This window comes from Rana temporaria, chromosome 11 (genome assembly GCF_905171775.1).
Source record: "Rana temporaria chromosome 11, aRanTem1.1, whole genome shotgun sequence".
Lineage (NCBI taxonomy): Eukaryota > Metazoa > Chordata > Amphibia > Anura > Ranidae > Rana > Rana temporaria.
The window spans coordinates 27,224,981-27,248,660 of NC_053499.1; the positions used below are offsets into that span (position 1 = coordinate 27,224,981).

A 23,680-nucleotide genomic window follows, 5' to 3' on the forward strand; every position below is an offset into this window, starting at 1 on the left:
CTCCAATACACCTATCTATCTATCCTTACTAAATGTGAGATTTCATGCATTTTCTCTGCCTCTGCAGCCCATGGATTAGCAAACAAGACGTGCGCTGACTGTGAATAATCCTTGTCGCCCCCGTCTGTTGTTCCTTACACCCCTCTACACATGTGCGATCGTCTGCCTCCACAATCGTCTTCGTCCCACACAAGTCTGGTGTTGTTACCTGTCCATGATTTTGTGCCCTGTGTATGTGGACCCCCTTACGTGCCCCCCCCTCCCTCCAGCGCCCCCCTTCTCAGCGCAGGCTGCGCCAAATCTTTCCAGGAGACACCAGGCAGAGAGAAGAGGAGAGGCTGGTGACCAGCAGAACAGGTAAGTGCAGGGAGGTGGGGGATGTTGGGTCACAGGGGGGGGGGCAGAGGAGGCAAGAAATAAAGATGTGTGGGTGGGAGGAGAGGGGGATGAGGCGGGAGGATGCTGGAAGATGAGAGCAGAGCTTTTGGTACCTGCCAAGGAGAAGAGCTGCAAGAATAACCTATCTCCATCCTTGCACCAGGTACCTTCACCCTTTGCATTTATACCACCATCCTGTGTGTGCATGGCATCCCCTGCGGCATCCCTGGCCTGTCTGTCCCCTCTCATCAGCCTCCCTCTTGTAATTGATTGGGAATGCCATCCTGTCCCCTCTCGCTGTCCTGATTGCTATATTTCATATCAGTCTGACAAGTACTATTAAATCACCCAGGGACTGGCAGTGCCACAGATGCTTTCCTGTTTTGAAATATGTTATTTTCCTTGACTAGTATGTGTGTGACAGCCTGCAATGAGTATAGATCATACAACATAATGATTCCATAGCAGCCTTATCACTATAGGGAATGTGCGTGTGTGAGAGAGAGAGGGGGCGTCCAATAATCAACCATCTGCTAATGTTTTACAGACGACAACTTCGTATATTTTAGCCAATAAGTAAAAATTGTGAAACGCGCTGTCCTTAGCCCTTAGCAACTGCTCCGATTTAACCCTTTCATCACTCTGGTATAATCAAGACGATGGGCCAGATTCACGTAGCTCAGCGGATCTATAGATCCGCTCGATCTACGTGAATTAAGATCCGCTCCCGCAAGTTTAGGAGGCAAGTGGCTAATTCACAAACCACTTACCTCCAAACTTGCGACGGCGGATCCTAAATCCCCCGGCGGAATTCTAATTCCGTGGCTAGGGGAGTGTACTATTTAAATCAGGCGCGTTCCCGCGCCGATTTAAATGCGCATGCGCCGTCCGGGGAATTTCCCGGCGTGCATTGCTCCCACTGACGTCACTAGGACGTCAGTGGTTTCGACGTGAGCGGGACTTGCGACGCGCGTGTTCGTGAATCGGCGTACGCAAACGACGTTGGAAAATTCAAATTCGACGCGGGAACGCCAGCTATACTTAACATTGGCTGCGCCTGCTAAAAACAGGGGTAAGTATACGACGGGAAAACCGCTACGGAAACGACGTAAGAACACTGCGACGGGTCCGCGTACGTTCGTGAATTTGCGTATCTCGCTGATTTACATATTATTTATCGTAAATCAGCGGGAACGCCCCCGGCGCCATTTTTTAATTAAAAAAAAGATCCGACAGTGTAACACAGTGTAACACTGTCGGATCTAGCCCTATCTATGCGTAACTGATTCTATGAACCAGGCGCATAGATAGGACCAGTGTAAGTCAGAGATAGGATGGTGTATCTGTAGATACACCGTCATATCTCTTTGTGAATCTGGCCCTATGAAACAAAATGTGGGGTAGATTCAGAAAGAAGTTACGCTGGCGTATCTATTGATACGCCGCGTAACTTCTAGGATGCTCCGGCGTATCTTTTTTCTGTATTCAGAAAACAAGATACGCCGGAATTTGGCTAAGATTCGACAGGCGTAAGTCTCTTACGCCGTCGTATCTTAGTTGCCTATTTACGCTGGCCGCTAGGTGGCGCTTCCGTCGATTTACGCGAGGAATATGCAAATTAGGTAGATACGCCGATTCAGAAACGTACGTCCGCCCGGCGCATTTTTTTACGTCGTTTACGTTAGGCTTTTTCCGGCGTAAAGTTACCCCTGCTATAGGAGGCGTATCCTATGTTAAAGCGGATGTTCCACCCCAAAAAAATATTAAGGCTGCATTCACACCTGAGCGACAAAACGCCCGACGCCGGACGCTTCTGCCGCTAGAGGGGAGAATTCCCATTGCTGTCTATGGAGATGGTTCACATCTCATAGACGCCGAACGCCTGTCGCCTGAAAAAAAGTCCCGGACCCTTTTTTTCAGGCGACATTGGCGTTTGCCCATTGACAGCAATGGGAAGACTTTGAAAAAAAAAAAAAAAAATTGAAAGTTTCACACTCGCGGCAAAATACGCCGCTACCGCCGAACGCGGCTGTCGCTCAGGTGTGAATAGAGTCTAAAAGCCAGCAGCTACAAATACTGCAGCTGCTGACTTTTAATATAAGGACACTTACCTGTCCTGGAGTCCAGCGCCGTCCGCAGCAGAGCCCGAGCGATCGCTCGTCGCCCTGCTGCTCCCCCCTCCATCCACGCTGAGGGAACCAGGAAGTGAAGCGCTGCGGCTTCACTGCCCGGTTCCCTACGGCGCATGCGCGAGTCGTGCCGCGCCCGCCGATTGGCTCCCGCTGTGTGCTGGGAGCCGATTGTTCCCAGCACACAACGGGGGGGGGGGGACGACAAGATGTGACGCAATGCCCGTCTTTTGAATGCCGGGCCGTAAGTGGGTGCAAATACCTGTCTTTAGACAGGTATCTGCACCCCCCTCCCCCCTGAAAGGTGTCAAATGTGACACCGGAGGGGGGGAGGGTTCCGATCAGCGTGACTTCACTTTAGGGTGGAGAACCGCTTTAAGTATAGACGTCGGGCCAGCGTCGAATTTTCCGCCGATTACGTCGTTTGCGTAAGTCGTTCACGAAGAGGGCTGTGCGTAATTTACGTTCACGTCGAAAGCATTGGCTTGTTGCGGGTTAATTTGGAGCATGCGCACTGGGTTACGTCCACGGATGGCGCATGCGCCGTTAGTCAAAAACGTCAATTACGTGGGGTCAGCCTTCAATACCATACAACACTCCCACTACATGGATAATTTGAATTCCGCGGGCTTACGCCGGACCACATACGCTACGCCACCTTAACTTAGGGCGCAGGTTCTTTCTGAATACAGAACCTGCCTCACTAAGTTACGGCGGCGTAACGTATCTGAGATACGCTACGCCCGCAGAGATTTACGCCAGGCTATTTGAATCTACCCCATAGTGTTATTGCACTTTGCTGTATTAATTGCACCTATAGGTCTCTTGCACACTGCAGCTTGAAAATACTCAGAACAGCTTATTTTAAATGTATTTTATACTTAAAACAAGTGCCATGTAGTGGGGGTTATAAACCCTTGTGTTTTTTCATCCTTAACCATTTGCTTACTGGGCACATATACTGCCCTTCCTGCCCAGGTGAAATTTCAGCTTTCAGCACGCTTTGAATGACAATTGTGCGGTCGTGTGACGTGGCTCCCAAACAAAATTGGTGTCCTTTTTTTCCCACAAATAGAGCTTTCTTTTGGTGGTATTTGATCACCTCTGCGGTTTTTATTTTTTGCGCTATAAACAAAAATAGAGCGACAATTTTGAAAAAAAAACACATTTTTTTACTTTTTGCTATAATAAATATCCAATAAAAAAAAAAAAAAAATGTTCTCAGTTTAGTGCGATACGTATTCTTCTACATATTTTTGGTAAAAATAAAAATCGCAATAAGCGTATAGTGATTGGTTTGCGCAAACGTTATAGTGTCTACAAAATAGGGGATAGAATCATGACATTTTTTTTTTTGTACTATTAATGGCGGCGCTCTGCGATTTTTGTCAGGACTGCGATATTGCGGCGGACACATCGGACACTTTTGACACATTTTTGGGACCATTCACATTTATACAGCGAACAATGATATAAATATGCACTGATTACTGTATAAATGTGACTGGCAGGGAAGGGGTTAACACTAGGGGGCGAGGAAGGGGTTAATGTATTCCCTAATTAGTGATTCTTACTGTGGGGGGTGACTGGGGGAGGTGACCGATGGTTGTCCCTATGTACAAGGGACACACCATCGGTCTCCTCTCCCTGACAGGACGTAGAGCTCTGTGTTTACACCAGGGCTCGACAAATCCCGGTCACCAGGTCACCATGGCGACTAGAAATAGCATCCTGGCGACTTGGCTTGGAAGGTGGGCAAAAAGAAAAAAACGCCCTAGAGAATAAAATGGCGACCATTGCAATACTTTCTGTCACGCCGTATTTGCGCAGCGGTCTTACAAGCGCACTTTTTTGGGAAAAAATTACACTTTTTTTAATTAAAAAAATAAGACAACAGTAAAGTTATCCCCATTTTTTTTAATATTATGAAAGATAATGTTACGCCGAGTAAATTCATACCCAACATGTCACGCTTCAAAATTGCGTCCGCTCATGGAATGCCAAAAAAACTTTTACCCTTTAAAATCTTCATAGGCGACGTTTAAAAAAATCTACAGGTTGCATGTTTTGAGTTACAGAGGAGGTCTAGGACTGGAATTATTGCTCTCGCTCTACCAATCGCGGCGATACCTCACATGTGTGGTTTGAACACCGTTTACATATGCGGGCGCTGCTCACGTATGTGTTCGCTTCCGCGTGCAAGCTCGTCGGGACGGGGTGCGTCTTCTGGCTCCTAACTTTTTTAGCTGGCTCCTAGATTCCAAGCAAATTTGTCAAACCCTGGTTTACACACAGAGCTCCACGTCCCTGTCGCCATGACCGCCGATCGCGTGTGCCTGGCGGACATCGCGGCCGCCAGGCACGCGCATCGGCACCTGACTGACGCGACGGATGGGAGCCGGTGGAACCCATCAGGTAGGGAGGTTTCCTGCACCGCTCCCGTGTCAACTGTACTATGACAAGCCTGGGATCACACAGGAGGAAACCCGCATGCAATTCAGCCAGAAATCGCACCGCGTTCCTGTTCAAATTGCATGCAATTATTTGCAGTGCGACTTGCATCCCTAGTTCTAACCTTTCCATACACTTTTCAAAAGGAAATAAATATGACAAGATATACTTATTAGGCTGGTCCAAAGTAAACATTATATTCAGGGGTAGATCCACATACAAATAGATCGGCGCAGCGTATGTGAGATACGGCACGCCGCTGTAACCTACTTTAGGCCGGTTTGAATCCCCAAAAAATTTGCGCCGTAAGTTACGGCGGCGTAGTGTATCTCTCGCGGCGTAACGGTGCCTAATTCAAATCGGTGAGTAGGGTGGCGTGTTTCATTTAAATGAAGCGCGTCCCCTCGCCGAATGAACTGCGCATGCGCCGTCCCTAAATTTCCCGCCGTGCATTGCGCTAAATGACGTCGCAAGGACGTCATTTTTTTTAACATAGACGTGAATTACGTCCATCCCGATTCACGAACGACTTACGCAAAAAAAATTAAAATAAATTCAAATTAAACGCGGGAACGACGGTCATACTTAACATGGCAGGTTTAACTATACGCCACGAAATAGCAGCTTTAACTATACGCCCGAAAAAGCCGACTACAGACGACGTTAAAAAATGCAACGGCCGCTCGTACGTTCGTGGATCGTCGGAAATAGCTAATTTGCATACCCGACGCGGAAAAAGACGTGAACGCCACCCAGCGGACGCCGTGGAATTGCATCTTAGATCCGAAGGCGTACGAAGACGTACACCTGTCGGATCTAACCCAGAAGCCGTCGTATCTTGGTTTGAGGATTCAAAACAAAGATACGACGCGGGAAATTTGAATGTACGCCGGCGTATCAGTAGATACGCCGGCGTACTCGCTCTGTGGATCTACCCCTCAGTGTTTAAATCATAGCAACAAGTCATTAATCATATTTCATTCTATTTACTGGTCTGTACTGATGCAAACTGAAATTCTGATTGGTCAACGTAAGCTCCAGCAGTTTGTACATCGTTATGCGCTTGTCACTACAATGACTGCTAGTCGTTTCTCATTCATATTTAATCAACTATCCCTTTATAATTGAATGTGCAGCAATTACCCCCTGGTGTGTGGTAGTTAAATTCAAGTACCTCCTAATGCGTTTATATTACCAGTATTCAAGAATTGTGTATACGCGCGCCTACTAAGCAAGCTTTTATGGTTTCTAAACAACAACAAAAATAACCTAATTTTGTATATTATTTATTTGCAAACACAATTATTTTAAATATACTTTGAGAAAGAGATATAAATCCTGAATCTCCACTACTGAATCAGCCTATATATAAACAATATGTACTATTGTTCATGTGCTGAGAGCTTTAAACTGAAAAAGAAGGTTTCGCAGCAATACTCACTTCAATGCAGAGCTGTCCCTTGCAGTACTTCTTTTTCACCACTAGATGTGGTCAGTCTGACAGCCAACCTCTTCAACTCATTTCCTCCAGGTGGCGTATGACTGGAGGCTGATACCAAATCAAAAGCAGATACTTACACTGGTTGAATTAAAAACGCATTTCTTGTATTAACCACTTCAGCCCCGGAGGATTTGGCTGCCAAATGACCGGGCCACTTTTTGCGATTCGGCACTGCTTCGCTTTCACTTATTGATTCCCTCACCGAGGATGGCGGCGGAAGCAGCCGAGGACCGAAGGATTGCTCAGCCGAGGCTGCTGACATCGTGGGCGAGCTGGACAGGTAAGTGTCCATTTTTTAAAAGTCAGCCGCTGCTGTATTTGTAGCTGCTGGCTTTTAAAAAAAAAAAAATGGCCGAACCTCCGCTTTAAGGACCTTGCCCCTTTTTGCGATTCCGCACTGCGTCGCTTTAACTGACAATTGCGCGGTCGTGTGACGTGGCTCTCAAACAAAATTGGCGTCCTTTTTCCCCCACAAATAGAGCTTTCTTTTGGTGGTATTTGATCACCTCTGCGGTTTTTATTTTTTTGCGCTATAAACAAAAATAGAGCGACAATTTAGAAAAAAAAACAATATTTTTTACTTTTTGCTATAATAAATGTCCACAAAATATATATAATTTTTTTTTTCCCTCCAGTTTAGGCCGATACGTATTCTTCTACATATTTTTGGTTAAAAAAAAAAAAAATCGCAATAAGCGTTTATTGATTGGTTTGCGCAAAAGTTATAGGGCCAGATTCAGAAAGGACTTACGACGGCGTATCTCCAGATACGCCGTCGTAAGTCCAAATGTGCGCCGTCGTATCTATGCGCGGTATTCAGGAACTGAGATACGCCTGAATTTTGCAAGATACGACCGACGTAAGTCTCCTTACGCCGTCGTATCTTGGGTGCATATTTACGCTGGCCGCTAGGGGCGCTTCCGTAGATTTACGCGTCGAATATGTAAATGAGCGTCGTATTTTACGTCGTTTGCGTAAGTCGTACGTGAATGGGGCTGGGCGTAAGTTACGTTCACATCGCATGAATGGACCCGGCGTATCTTAGGGAGTAAATTCGACGTGAATCTGACAGGGAGCAGAAGATCAGTGTCGTGTCACTAGGCAGAACAGGAAGATGCCTTGTTTACACAGGCATCCCCCCGTTCTGCCTCTCCTTGACACGATCGCGGGACACCGGCAGACATCGAGTCCGCGGGTCCCACGGGCACGGTCCCGGAGCTCGCAGGACCCGTGACTTTTATATCTGCCTAGATATAAGATTTAGGTTTATATGAACAATTGGGACACATACAAATTCATAGCTGTGGATTTCCTAATAAGGACACAGTTGTAGAAAACTCCCGGCGCTCTGGTGTGTCCTAGTTAAAACATCTGTAAATTTACAGCAATTAAGATATCTGATATAGTAACAGTCAGCGGGGACAGCGCTGCTTCTGGCAACTAAAAGAGCTGAGTGCGCTGGATGAGATCTAACAGTCCTAGTTTCCTCAAAACACACAAAAGCAGCGCTAAAAAGATCAAACAATATCAAATAGCAAGTGCGGAAACCAATGGTGCAATTAAGATAATAAAGTCCCAATGCCGCAGTCCTGCAACGTATAAGTGAGGGAAAATCAGTCCGAAATGGTTCAGTTTCACGGATATTAAGGAAAGTTTCCACCAACACCTCCACGAGTGAAAAACACCCACTCTAGACTAACCACTTACCTACAGGGCACTTTCACCCCCTTCCTGCCCAGGCCATTTTTCAGCTGTCAGCGCTGTCACACTTTGAATGACAATTGCGCAGTCATGCAACACTGTACCCAAATGAAATTTTCATAATTTTTTCCCCACAAATAGAGCTTTCTTTTGGTGGTATTTGATCACCTCTGTATTTTTTATTTCTTGCGCTATAAACAAAAGAAGAGGGACAAGTTTGAAAAAAAAACACATAGGCCCAGATTCTGAAAGGGCTTACGACGGTGCAACACCATGTGCGCCGTCGTAAGTCCTAATCTGGGCCGTCGTATCTATGCGACTGATTCTTAGAATCAGTTACGCATAGATAACCATTAGATCCGACAGGCGTAAGGCTCTTACGCTGTCGGTTCTTAAATGCGATAATTTTTTTTCGTCGCTAGGTGTCGTTTTCCCGATCGAGTATGCAAATTAGCAAAATACGCGAATTCCTAAACGTACGCGCGGTCGACGCAGTGAAGATACAACGTTTACGTTAGATTTGCGACGCGTAAAGTTGCCCCTGCTATATGAGGGGCAACCAATGTTAAGTATGGCCATCATTCCCACGTCGAAATTTAGAAATTTACGTTGTTTGCGTAAGTCGTCCGTGAATGGGGCTAGATGCCATTTACGTTCACGTCGAAACCAATGACGTCCTTGCGACGTCATTTAGCGCAATGCACATCGGGAAATATTAGGGAAGACGCATGCACAGTACGTTCGGCGCTGGAACGCGCCTAATTTAAATGATCCACGCCCCCTACCCGGATCATTTGAATTAGGCAGGCTTACGCCGGGAGATTTACGCTACGCCGCCGCAACTTTACAGGCAAGTTCTTTATGAATAAAGGCCAATATTTTTTACTTTTTGCTATAATAAATATCCATTTTTTTAAGCATATTTTTTCCCCAGTTTAGGCCGATATGTATTATTCCACATATTTGTGGTAAAAAAAAAATCGCAATAAGCGTATATTGATTGGTTATAGCACCTACTAAATAGGGGATAGATTTATAGCATTTTTATTATTATTTATTTTTTACTAGTAATGGCGGCGATCAGCGATTTTTATTGTGACTGTGATATTGCGGCAGACACATCGGACACATTTTTGGGACCATTCACATTTATACAACGATCCCTGCGATAAAAATGCATTGGTTACTGTATAAATATGACTGGCAGGGAAGGGGTTAATACTAGGGGGCGATCAAGGGGTTAATGTGTTCCCTAGGGAGTGATTCTTACTGTGGGGGGAGGGGACTGACTGGGAGAGGTGACCGTTGGTTGTCCCTATGTACAAGGGACACACCATCGGTCTCCTCTCCCTAAGGCCTTGTACACACGACCGAACATGTCCGCTGAAATTGGTCCGTCGGACCAGTTTTCGCGGACATGTCCGACCGTATGTAGGGCCTACCGGACAGTTTTCCGGCCTAGCGGACAGGTTTCCAGCGGACAAAAGTTTCTTAGCATGCTAAGAAACTTGTCCGCTGGAAGCCTGTCCGTCGGACATGTCCGATGGTCAGTACGACTCATTGGACATGTCCGCTGGCCCGAAATCCCGCGCATGCGTCGAAGTGATTCGACGCATGCGTGGAAGCATTTTACTTCCTGGTTTGCGGACGTGGCGGCGTCTCAACGTCACCGCCACGTCACCGCGCTGTCTGTCCGCGGCGATTTCGGTTTGACGGTGTGTACAGCCATCAGACCAAAATCTCCCAGTGGACATGTCCGATGAAAACGGTCCGCGGACCGTTTTCATCGGACGTGTTCGATCGTCTGTACGAGGCCTGACAGGACGTGGATCTGTGTGTTCTGGAAGAACGGTCAAACATTCCCATAGACACACTCCTAAACCTTGTGGACAGCTCTCCCAGAAGAGTTGAAGCTTTTGAAGCTGTAAAGGGTGGGCCAACTCAATATTGAACCCTACAGACTAAGACTGGGATGCCATTAAAGTTCATGTGCGTGTAACTCATTAAGCCAAGGCGGTTGATACTCCATTTTTTTTGGGGGGGTAGGCGGCAAACAGACCCCCCCCCCCACCCAGTTGACCGATCAAACCACCCACCCCCCATCGCTCGTTCAATCAGCGAACAATCTTCCCCCCCGTTGCTCGCCCATCCACCAACCGGCCCCACACTTACCCCATCCAGTCCGTGGGCAGCTTTGGCGGCTTCCCTCTGCGTCTCCTCGGTGGCTTTCCCTCTGCTTCTGCTCCTGGCCAATACGGTCACTTCTCCTCTCGACTAATCGGGTCTTAAGACCTGCTTCCTTATTGGCTGGGAGGAGAAGCAGGAAGACAACACTGAATATAATTTGGTATTATTACACAACTGGGTGGGATCAGGGCGCAGTGCTCTACGCCCTGAGCCCACCCCTTTTGAAGCTAATTAGAGTCTCAGGCTCTACTCATGTGCTTAAAAAAAAACATTGAAATCTATGCGTCTGGAGCCTTGCATGTAGATGGGGCCGTGGCCCATAAAGTAGAGGGGCGGCGCCCCTAATGGAGCTGCCACCACTGTCACTGAGTGAACCATTGAACTACACACCATCCATTCTCTTTTAATGTACTTGTTCAGTGTCAGTGATAGAATCGGTAGAATTAATCGTCAGCTTGTTTTTATACAGGACAGAAAAATCAAAGCTTTACCCGCCTGATCTCTCCAAGCCACTTTGAAATTTATCACATTGGCTGGCCAGGTGTCAGGAAATATAGAGCACTATGCATGGTCTCTCCTCTTCCACCAATACATCTTCATTACCCAGACAGGGAAGCGCAGGCCTTGTCTTTGCTAGTTTAACCAAAGAAAATATTAGGAAGCGGATTCCCTTCTGCAATTAATCACACTGACTGCAGGTCTCGGTGGAGGAAACTCATCCTGCTGCGTGGAGCTTGTGATCTGCCGGCAGAAATGCTCATGACCTGCATATTTTACACTGAGATGGGCACAGCTAGTAGAGGGTTACACTTTCCCTTTGATTTGGGCAGTTTTTGGCTTGCCAGGAGAGCAGCAAGCAACTAATCCAAGCAATTCGGGTAGGCAGCTAAAGATAACATCCTCTGTCCTTGGACTCAAGTGGTTATGTGGGTGATTTTTGGACAGATGGACATATGGCGTTGGAACACCAGATTTGTGTTACCTCCAGTGCTCTACTGACACCAACCTCTGCCCTACTTACACCATCCAGTGCTCTACTGGCACCAACCTCTGCCCTACTTATACCATCCAGTGCTCTACTGACACCAACCTCTGCCCTACTTACACCATCCAGTGCTCTACTGGCACCAACCTCTGCCCTACTTATACCATCCAGTGCTCTACTGACACCAACCTCTGCCCTACTTACACCATCCAGTGCTCTACTGGCACCAACCTCTGCCCTACTTATACCATCCAGTGCTCTACTGACACCAACCTCTGCCCTACTTACACCATCCAGTGCTCTACTGGCACCAACCTCTGCCCTACTTCTGGGAAGGCTGTCCACAAGGTTTAGGAGTGTGTCTAAACCTTGTGCTTTATGCACTGGTCCAAATAATTTGGTGGAAGAGGAGGGGTTGGGCTTGGTCCCTTAGAAGGGAACTCTTAGGGTGTCAGCATACCAAGACATTTTGGACAATTTCATGCTCCCAACTTTGTGGAAACAGTTTGGAGTGGCCCCTTCCTGTTCCAACATGACTGCACATCAGTAGTGTTGCTCACGAATATTCGCATTGCGAATATTCGTTACGAATATGGCATATTCGAATATTCGCGAATAACTCGAATTTCGCGGCCAATATTCGCTATTCGGAATATTCGTATTTTTTCAATTTTATTTTTAAAACAGATCACATCCTAGTGATCTCCATCGACGTCTAAAAGCATTGCTGGTATGATTAGAGACACTGGGCCGAGTAGCTAAGCTGAGGCGATCCTTTTATGTTGCCGAATATTCGCAATCGCGAATATTCGATTTCCGAATATTCGCGAATACTTTCTCTGCCCTTCTTTTGCATCAGAGCCAATCAGAGTTCTCCTACCACAGTTGTCATAGGAGAGAGTGGAGTGTTTCTGTGCGTTTTTCCAGTGTATCACATCTTCAAAGAATTTTCCATCTTTTGTCCCGTGTCATCATCATTTGCATTTCACCTCTTTAATGAGAATAATAACTGTTTAACATAAAGACATTTAAGAGATGTCAACGTAAACGGTTTACTTGTATTTTCCAAATCTATGGTTATTCAATATTTATTAAACTAATCAATATACAAATTGGTCAAAGTAAACCCTCAAATCTATATAATAATGTATTTATTTTATTAATACCTTGTTAGTTGCAGGGTCCATTACGTAAAACCACACTTTTTCCAAAGGGCAGGTGAAATTGAATGTTTCAAAATTTCGCAATCAATTTCGCATTCGCATTAGCGAAATTTCGCAATCAGTTTCGCATTCGCATTAGCGAAATTTCGCAAAAATTTTTTTTTTGATAAAATATCACGAATATTCGATTTTAGCGAATATTTCACGAATATTAGGCTATATATTCGTGATATATCACGAAATCGAATATGGCGTATTCCGCTCAACACTACACACCAGTGCACAAAGCAAGGTCTCTTCACTGGAACTAAGGGGCCGAGCCCAACCCCTTAAAATCAAACCCACACTTGACTGGCCTGCATAGAGCCCTGACCTCAACCCAATAGAACACCTTTGGGATGAATTCGAGCGGAGACTGCAAGCCAGGCCTTATCGTCCAAATTCAGGGCCTGACCTCACAAATGCACTTCTGGAAGAACGGTCAAACATTCCCATAGACACACTCCTAAACCTTGTGGCCAGCCTTCCCAGAAGAGATAAAGCTGTTATAGCTGCAAAGAGTGGGCCAACTCAATATTGAACCCTACAGACTAAGACTGGGATGCCATTAAAGTTCATGTGTGTGTAAAGGAAGGTGCCCCAATACTTTTGGTAATATAGGGCCAGATTCACAAAAGAGATACGACGGAGTATCTCAGCTACTCCGTCGTATCTCTCAGAGTATCTATGCGACTGATTCATAGAATCAGTTACGCATAGATAGCCCCTAGATCCGACAGGTGTAATTGTTTTACACTGTCGGATCTTAGGATGCAATACCGCGGCCGCCGCTGGGGGGAGTTTGCGTCGTAAACCAGCGTCGGGTATGCAAATTAGTAGTTACGGCGATCCACGACGGATTTTCGCGTTCGCTACGTCGCTGCTAGTCTAGTTTCCCGTCGCAAAGTTAGTCGTCGTTTGACCTGCCCTAACTTTACTCAGCAAACGTATTGCTGTTTAAAGTATGGCCGTCGTTCCCGCGTCGAAATTTAAAAATTAACGTCGTTTGCGTAAGACGTCCGGGAATACGGAAGTACGCTACGCACGTCGCCGTTCGAAAAAATGACGTCACTTCGCGCAAAGCACGGCGGGAATTTCGAAACGGAGCATGCGCAGTAGGTCCGGCGCGGGAGCACGCCTAATTTAAATGGCACACGCCCATTTAAATTGGCCCGCCTTGCGCCGGACGGATTTACGATACACCGCCGCAAGTTTCCAGGTAAGTGCTTTGTGGATCGGGCACTAAAACTGAAAACTTGCGGCGGTGTAACGTAAACGGGTTACGTTACAAGGCCGCAAATGTATGTGAATCTGGCCCATAGTGTATATATTATTTGTACAGAAATTGGACAACTTGTATATCTTTACAGAAAAAGCTACGATTATTCATGCCAACGCTTCAATATGGCTTTCTATGCAAGTCGGCTTTTAAGGAATCTGCACTCTCATTATTTCCTTATCCTCATTTAATGAGTGGGAACATTCACTGTCTATAAATAAAGATGATCTGCCAAGTGGTAAGATGAAAAAAGCCTTTGAAATGTGTGATCTAATCTCTGAATAAGGATATTCTCCCCTGAATGTCAGGATTCCTCATGGCTGGGAGAAAGGATATGTAATGGCATCCTAGCTGGGAAAAGACTGGGAAGGCTTGTTCTCTGTGAGATCCTGAACATATTTTTCTGGCACTTCTCTTTTTCCCTGCAATATAAGACCCCTCCAGTCTGCGGTTGCCTTGGAGACACACTGCACCCCCCTCTGGGTTCACTCCGAAGTCTGCCGCTTACTGCCACTCATGGGAATGTGATGTCTTTGATCACAGATCTTTAAGTTGTAAAGCTCAGCACTCTCACGAGTCATGATCACAATAGAAATGAATGTGATTAGACTGAGAATCACTCAGGGGAGAGATATAGCGATGCAGAGTATTGTTGATTACAGAAACGCTGAAGAGCAGCCCCTGCGTTATGGGTATACCTGATCTGGGTGGAGCATAGGAAGGCTTGATCTGTCATGGGTTGTCAGTAATGTTAAGGAATCCCAGCAGTGAGAGCTCTACCACCCCCCAGCACAGTTGCGTCACACCAGCACAGTTGCGTCACACCAGCAAGCCTCGTACACACGACTGGTTTTCCTGCCAGGAGAGCTTTTGGCTGGGAAAACTGGCCGTGTGTATGCTTCCTCGCAGTTTTCCCGACAGGTAAACTGCCGGGAATTCCAGCGGGAAAATAGAGAACCTATTCTCGCAGTGTTTCCTATGGGGAAACACTGCTAAAGAAGCATACACACGGCTGGCATTCCTGGACAAAGCTCTCCCCGCAGTTTTTCCGACGGGAAACCTGGGCGTTTGTACACGGGTAAACTTAACGAGCAGGTTCTAGGTTTTCCCGGCGGAATTCCCAATGGACTTTATACCAAAAATAAACCTTTGTACACTTAAACCTCGTACACACGATCGGATATCTGATGGAATCTAACCTGATGGATTTTTTCGCCGGATATCCGATGAAGCTGACTTTCATCAGTCTTGCCTACACACCATCAGTCAAAAATCCGACTGTGCCAAAACGCGGTGGAGTAAAACACTGCGACGTGCTGAGAAAAATGAAGTTCAATGCTTCTGATCATGCGTCAACTTGATTCTGAGCATGCGTGGATCGTTTTCTTCTACCGTTTTTTTATCCATAGGAAAAATGTATCTATTTTTTTTCACTGATGGAAAACAAACCGATGGGGCCCATGCACGATCGGTTTGTCCGATGAAAACAGTCCATCGGTCTGTTTTCATCGGACAAACTGATCGTGTGTACAGGGCTTTAGGCATCCTTTCTCAACTTTTTTGCCCAGAGGAACTCTTGAAAAAAAAATTTCAGGTCTTGGGGAATCTCTGGTAAAATGAATTCATCAGGGGTCACAGTGGGATAAATGCCCCTTTACATTTGTGACCAGTGGTAAGACTGCCACCCTTGCAGACAGCTAAAGTCATCACTTGTGTCCTGCAACTGGCTTTGCCAAGTGGCATTAGTCCCTGGAACTATGCATGGGAGGTCAATGAGCCACAGCTCAAGGATTCCTCAACAATCTCTGAAGGAACCCCAGGGTTCAACAGAACTGTGGTTGAAAATGGCTACTCTAATGCCGTGTACACAAGGTCAGAATTTCCGACAACAAATGTTCGATGTGAGCTTTATGTCGGAGATTCCGACCGTGTGTAGGCTCTATCGAACATTTGCTGTCGGAATTTCCGACATCAAAAATTTGAGAGCTGGTTCTCAAATTTTCCGACAACAAAAGTTCTTGTCCAGCATACACTATTATATATACAGTATGTAATCGTTATTACCTAGAAAAGTAGCTCCTCTCTGATTTAGTTACTATGGCCTGACTTCAGGGACAAGCTTCACCAATTACCACAACTCTGCTTAATAGGGGTCTCTCATGGTCACCAAGACAGTCTACTTGGATAGTGGCTGGTGGCAGGATTTAAACAGGAAGGGCCAGATTCTCAGAAGAGTTACGACGGTGTATCTCAGGAAACTCCGTCGTATCTCTGTTTCTGAGCCCGGGTATCTATGCGAGTGATTCCTAGAATCATTTTCGCATAGATACAGCCAAGATCCGACAGGTGTAAGTCACTTACACCGTCAGATCTTAGATGTAATGCAACGCCGGCCGCTAGGTGGCGTTTACGTTCAGTTCTCATTTGACTATGCAAATGAGCCTGATACGCCGATTCCCGAACAAATTTGCGTTGCGTACTCGTCGCTTACGTCGTTTCCGTAAGCATAAGGTTACCCATGCTATATGAGGGGTAACCTTACGCCAGTCCGCCGTATGCCATGTTAAGTATGGCGTCTTTTTCCGTTGGTTACATCGTTTTCCTAAGTCGTTCTTGAATACGACTTTACGTCAATGACGCTCACGTCGGCGTCATTGACGTTTTCCGTCGTGAGCTGGAGCATGCGCACTGGGCTATTTTTCAGCCCGGCGCATGCGCAGTTCAATCGGCGCGGGGGGGGGGGGGGGGCTTAATTTGAATACAAGCCGCCCCCTTTAAATTATGCGGCCATACGCTGGGCCATTTACACTACGCCGCCGCAAATTACGGAGCAAGTGTTTGGGGAATACGGCACTTGCTCCAGTAAGTTGCGGTGGCGTAGTGTAAATGGCTTACACTACGCCAACGCAGATTCTTAGAGAATCTGGCCCGAAGTCAGAAAAAGCCAGGACATAAGCTAGAATCAAATACAGACAAAAGGAAATACAGCAAGTAAAAAAAAAAAAAAAAAAACCTGAAGATTATTTATTATAAGTAAGTTTGCACAGTTATAATAATATTCAGGTTCTTGTATACGCTTAGTCATGGCTTCATGACTGGTTCTCATCAATGTAACCTGGGGTAATGATCCAAATATGCCACCATTTTTTATGTCTTTCCATCAGTATTCATCTGTACCTGGCTGTTACTGACTCTGCTTACCAGGAATAGTAAACCTAATTAATAAATTGCTGAACTCAAAGCTATAAAAGACACAAATGAACTCGGTAATCAGAAATACATTCAAAATTTATTTTTAAATATAAGCAGTGTAATCACGTAAATTTGCACCTTGCATCAGCCTCATGTGGTCCTTGTACCTGGAGAATGAAAAAAAGCAGTACAGAGAGCCAATTAGTTCATATGTTGATAAGTAGCAAGCTGATTGGTGGAGAAAGCTGTGTAAAGGCCCATGCACACAATCAGAATTTTTGACAACGGTGTTTTATCGGACAATCCGACCGTCTGTATGCTCCATCGGACAATTGTTTTCAGTTTTTCAATGGACAAATGTTCGCTGTGCATGCTCTCAAACTTTCCAGCAACAAGTGTTTGATGGAGGATAATCCGATCGTGTGCACACAAAAGTCCAAAGTACAAACACGCATGCTCAGAACCAATGCTAAAGATCAGACAACAATAGCAGAAGTTGCCCAAAGGGTGGCGGTAAAGAGCTGAAAAAACACGTGATTTGGTGAATGTTGGCTGAAAAAGTTCTGCCGTGTGCAGAACAAGTTCACGGCCAACGCCCCTTCGGACCAAAATCCACGGAAAAGTCTGATGGAAGTCCGATCGTGTGTATGAGGCTTAAGAGTGATGAGCTCATCATTGTACTGCTTTCCCTTTCCCTGTCCAGTCACATGATGGGGCAGGTCACTCAGAAGACATGAGTTAAATGATGCTGGCCATCAGACTGAAGACGTGTCAGAAAAAAGTAATGCAGGGGAAATCTCTTGATTGAAGGTAAATATTGCAGCAAAGCTGCTTTTGTTATTTTATATTTTAATTGGACTTTTCATTTTTATCTTATTTTTGGCTGGAGTTCTGTTTTATGGATGTTAGGGTTCACCATGAAGTTACATGCCATTCAAAAATGCACAGGTTCCCAAGCATTATGCACTAATGTGGTCACTAGGGGCCAGATTCACGTAGAATTGCGGCGGCGTAACGTATCGTAGATACGTTACACCGCCGCAAGTTTTCATCGCAAGTGCCTGATTCACCAAGCACTTGCGTGAAAACTTACGCTGGCAGCCTCCGGCGTAAGCTCGCGTAATTCAAAGGGGCGTGTGCCATTTAAATTAGGCGTGCTCCCGCGCCGGACCTACTGCGCATGCTCCGTTTTGAATTTCCCGCCGTGCTTTGCGCGAAGTGACGTCATTTTTTCGAACGGCGACGACATGCGACGTGCGTAGCGTACTTTCGTATTCCCGGACGTTTTACGCAAGACAAATTTTTTTTTACGTTTTGACGCGGGAACGACGGCCATACTTTAAACAGCACATATGTGTGCTGTCTAAAGTTAGGGCAGGTCAAACGACGCCTAAATTTGCGACGGGAAACTATACTAGCGACGACGTACCGAACGCGAAAATCCTTTGTGGATCGCCGTAACTGCTAATTTGCATACCCGATGCTGGAATACGACGCAAACTCCACCCAGCAGCGGCCGCGGTACTGCATCCTAAGATCGGACAGTGTAAAACAATTACACCTGTCGGATCTTAGGGCTATCTATGCGTAGCTGATTCTATGAATCAGTCGCATAGATACTTTGAGAGATACGACGGAGTATCTGAGATACTCCGTCGTATCTCCGCTGTGAATCTGGCCCACGATATTTAGGGCTAGATTCAGAAAGAATTTACGTCGGCGTATCTATAGATACGCCGCGTAAATTCAAAGCTGCGCCGGCGTATCTTCTTTCTGTATTCAGAAAGCAAGATACGCCGAAATTTGGCTAAGATCCGACTGACGTAAGTCTCTTACGCCGTTGTATCTTAGTTGCATATTTACGCTGGCTGCTAGGTGTTGCTTCCGTCGATTTACGCGAGGAATATGCTAATTAGGTACGCCGATTCAGAAACGTACGTCCGCCCGGCGCATTTTTTTACGTCGTTTACGTTAGGCTTTTTCCGGCGTAAAGTTACCCCTGCTATATGAGGCGTATCCTATGTTAAGTATGGACGTCGGGCCAGCGTCAGATTTTCCGACGATTACGTCGTTTGCGTAATTCGTTCGCGAATAGGGCTGTACGTAAGTTACGTTCACGTCTAAAGCATTGACGATTTGCGGCGTAATTTCGAGCATGCGCACTGGGATTCTTTCACGGACGGCGCATGCGCCGTTCGTAAAAAACGTCAAATACGTGGGGTCACAAGTAATTTTAATAAAACACGCCCACATCATCCACATTTGAATTAGGCGGGCTTACGCCGGACCACATACGGTACGCCGCCGTAACTTAGGGCGCAAGTTCTTTATGAATACGGAACTTGCGCTCTAAGTTACGGAGGCGTAACGTATCTGAGATACGTTACGCCCGCGGATAGATACACAATTGTATCTGAATCCGGGCCTTAACCACTTGAGACCCGCGCTATAGACAAAAGACGTCCACAGCGCGGCTCTCAAGTGCCAAGTGGACGTCTTTAGACGTCCTTTTATGTGCATTAGCCGCGCGCCACTGGGGGGCGCGCAGCGGGTAAACACTGTCCTGGCGCATCGCTGAAGAGCCGATGCGTGTACCTGGCGGCCGCGATGTCCGCCGGGTACACGCGATCGTCGGTAACACAGCAGGGACATGGAGCTCTGTGTGTAAACACAGAGCTCCACGTGCTGTCAGAGGAGAGGAGACCGATCTGTGTCCCTTGTACATAGAGACACAGCATCGGTCACCTCCCCCAGTCACCCCCCTCCCCCCACACAGTTAGAACACACCCAGGATACACATTTAACCCCTTCCTCACCCCCTAGTGTTAACCCCTTCCCTGCCAGTCACATTTATACAGTAATTAGTGCATTTTTATAGCACTGATCGCTGTATAAATGTGAATGGTCCCAAATTTGTGTCAAAAGTGTCCGATACGTCCGCCGCAATATCGCAGTCTCAATAAAAATCGCAGAACGCCGCCATTACTATTTAAAAAAATAATAATAATAAAAAAACATAATTCTGTTCCCCATTTTGTAGGCGCTATAACTTTTGCGCAAACCAGTCGCTTATTGCGACCTTTTTTTTTTTTTTTTTACAAAAATACGTCGAAAAATACGTATCGGCCTTAACTGAGAAAAAAAATAGTTTTTTTTAAAAAAAATTGGGATATTTATTATAGCAACAAGTAAAACATATATATATTTTTTTTAAATTGTCGCTCTTTTTTTGTTTATAGCGCAAAAAATAAAAACCGCAGTGGTGATCAAATACCACCAAAATAAAGCTCTATTTGTGGGGAAAAAAGGACGTCAATTTTGTTTGGGAGCCACGTCGCACGACCGCGCAAATGTCAGTTAAAGCGACGCAGTGCCGGAAGCTGAAATTTCGCCTGGGCACGAAGGGGGTTTATGTGCCCAGTAAGCAAGTGGTTAATGTACAGACTAGTGTTACCTAATTCAAAATTCATGCTTGCAAGGAATACAGTTGCTTTGCTGACCATTTAAACAAGGTTGTAGTGTCTATTTTTGTGCTTTAGAAAATGTGACTTTATGTTTGTTTCTTTCACTTAGGCAAAATGTTTTCCCTTGGCACTCATTCTCTTCTCGGGCTGATGGCTCAGCTACTTGTTCTCTCTCCTTTGGCCCTGGGAACCGATTTCCGTTCAGCTTTCTCCGTTGCCCGTACAAGCAGCATGGAAGGGGGCCCTGAAATGGTCATCACCTTCGACAAGGTTTATGTGAACATCGGGGCGGACTTTGACCCAAAGGCTGGCATTTTCCGATGCCGCATTCCTGGGGCTTACTACTTTTCCTTCACTGTCGGGAAGTTCCCCAAGAAGAACCTTTCAGTAATGCTAATGAAGAACAAGAATGAGGTCCAGGTTATCGCTTACGATGAACATCATCACAATGAGCGCAAAGTTGCCAGTCAGAGCGCAATGCTGCAGTTGGATTATGGAGATACGGTTTGGCTTCGGCTACATGGAGATCCAAAATATGCCCTCTACAGCAATGTTGGGCCTTATACGACCTTTAACGGCTACTTAATCTACCCAGATACATCTTATTATTTCCAGGGCGGCAGTGACAACCACAAGCTGCAAGACTCGCAAAACACGGTGACATCTCGAGAGAGTTCCTCAGAGCACAACGAAGTCTACAACAAGAATGCAATGGCAGCCGACCAACCAATAGTAAACAGAGATCCTCGGTCAGCCTTTTCAGTTGCGCGAACCAAAAGCCTCATTGGATCAGATGAAGGAAAGACACAGCATCTGCCGATCACTTTTGACACAGAGTTTGTCAATATTGGAAGTGATTTCAATTTGTCTTCTGGAGAATTTTGGTGCCGTTTGGCGGGGGCCTATTATTTCTCTTTCACCATAGGAAAAATGCCCTACAAAACCATGTCTGTTAAGTTGATGAAGAACCAGAACGAGGTTCAGGCAATGATTTATGATGACAGTCACTCCAAAAAACGAGAGATGCAAAGCCAAAGTATAATGTTGTCTCTACAGCTTGGAGACACGGTGTGGCTTTACAGCCACAAGCGCGAAGGGTATGGCGCCTACAGCAACCATGGAAAGTACATTACCTTCACTGGTTTCCTGGTCTACCCAGAATTGGCTCCCAAGCAGCCAATGCCTGAAACAAGGCAAAAGTCAGAAATTGTTCTCACTGAAATTTAATGGATAATGCCACAGTAATTGACCTTTACGTGACAGTAGAGGAACTAGGCATGTGCTTAGCAGTGCCACAAAAAAACTTTAAATAAGACTAGCTTCATCCACTTTTTCCTGTGATACACATGTATGCTTATTACACTACTCATTTTGTTAGGCCCCGTACACACGACAGAGGAACTCGACGTGCTTGGCACGTCGAGTTCCTCGTCGAGTTTTGGGATGAAGCCGCCGAGGAGCTCGGCGGGCCGGCTTCTCCCATAGAACAACGAGGACAACGAGAAAATAGAGAACATGTTCTCTATTTTCTCGTCGAGTTCCTCGGCGGCTCCATCGAGCCAAAAGTGTACACACGACAGAGATTCTCGGCAGAATCCGGGTTTTGACCGAGTTTCTCGGCGAATTCTGCCGAGAAACTCTGTCGTGTGTACGAGGCCTTACAGGTTCATTTATGCCCCGTACACATGAGCTGTTTTCCCGTTGAAAAAAAAAAAATTATGGTTTTCCCGACGGAATTCCGCTCAAGTTTGTCTTGCGTACACATGGTCACACCTAATTCCGACAGTCAAAAACGTGGTGACGTACAACACTACGACAAGAGCATGCACGTTTTTTTTGCGCGTTGAAATTGCATACAGACAAAGGGCTAGATTCAGGTAGCTATTACGGCGGCGAATCTGCAGATACGCCGCCGTAATTTCAAATCTGCGCCGGCGTATCGTTACGCCGATTCTGAGGCCCCGTACACACGGCCGAGAAACTCGACGAGCAAAACACATCGTTTTGCTCGTCGAGTTTCTTGTGAAGCCGCCAAGGATCTCGGCGAGCCAAATTTCCTCATTGAGTAACGAGGAAATAGAGAACATGTTCTCTATTTGGCACAACGAGATTCTCGTCGGTTTCCTCGGCCGAAAGTGTACACACGGCCGGGTTTCTCGGCAGAATACAGCTCCGACCGAGTTTCTGGCTGAATTCTGCCGAGAAACTCGGTCGTGTGTACGGGGCCTCAAAGGCAGATACGCTCAAAAAATAGGCTTCCTCCGCCGACTTAACTTGAATGCGGCGGCGTATAATTGTGTGCAATATTACGTTGGCCGCTAGGGGCGCTTCCGTTGTTTTCGGCGTAGAATATGCAAATTACCTAGATACGCCGATTCACAAACGTACGTACGGCCGGCGCAATTTAGTTACGTCGTTTACGTTAGGCTTTTTCGGCGTAAGGTTGTTCCTGCTATTAGGAGGCGCAGCCAATGTTAAAGCGGGGGTTCACCCTAAAAAAAACACTTTTTTTTTTCTAGCATGCCATCAAGCATACTAGCGCGATCTACAGTACGCCTTTATTTTATTTTTTGGCGCCGTACTCAGTTTACTGCCGTAGTGAACTTTCAGACTCCCCGCGGGGAATGGGCGTTCCTATGCAGAGGGAAGATGATTGACGGCCGGCTATGGCGCGTCACGCTTCCCGAAGATAGCCGAAATAGGACTTGCCTCTTCACGGTGCCTGCGCAGTCAGCTCCGATGTCTGTGCGCAGGCGCCGTATAGCGCCGTGAAGAGGCAAGTCCTATTTCGGCTATCTTCGGGAAGCGTGACGCGCCATAGCCGGCCGTCAATCATCTTCCCTCTGCATAGGAACGCCCATTCCCCGCGGGGAGTCTGGAGTCTCAAAAAAAAGAAAAGAAAGGCATACTGTAGCTCGCGCTAGTATGCTTGATGGCATGCTAGAAACTTGTTTTTTAGGGTGAAACACCGCTTTAATTATGGACGTCGTTCCCGCTTCGAAATTTTAATTTTTTACGTTGTTTGCGTAAGTCGTTTGCGAATAATTTACGTTCACGTCGAAACCAATACGTCGTTGCGGCGTACTTGGGAGCAATGCATGCACCGTCCGTACAAAACGTCAATCACATCAGGTCATCATAGATTTACATAAAACACGCCCCCCCTTCCACATTTGAATTACGCGCGCTTACGCCGGCCCCATTTACACTA

At 46.3% G+C, this 23,680-nt stretch overlaps 1 protein-coding gene across 2 annotated transcripts; it reads left to right on the forward strand.

The window, feature by feature from the left end:
- Positions 1-113: 113 nt before the first annotated feature.
- C1QTNF4 (C1q and TNF related 4) lies at positions 114-21,846 on the forward strand. Of its 2 annotated transcripts, none has more exons than XM_040327814.1 (2): positions 114-357; positions 20,579-21,846. In XM_040327814.1, the coding sequence occupies exons 1-2, from the start codon at positions 234-236 to the stop codon at positions 21,694-21,696; spliced, it is 1,242 nt and encodes a 413-aa protein (XP_040183748.1). In that variant the 5' UTR covers positions 114-233; the 3' UTR covers positions 21,697-21,846. The 2 variants fall into 2 exon arrangements, with proteins under 2 accessions (XP_040183748.1, XP_040183749.1); XM_040327815.1 differs by lacking the exon at positions 114-357 and adding an exon at positions 437-541.
- The last annotated feature ends 1,834 nt before the right edge of the window (positions 21,847-23,680 follow it).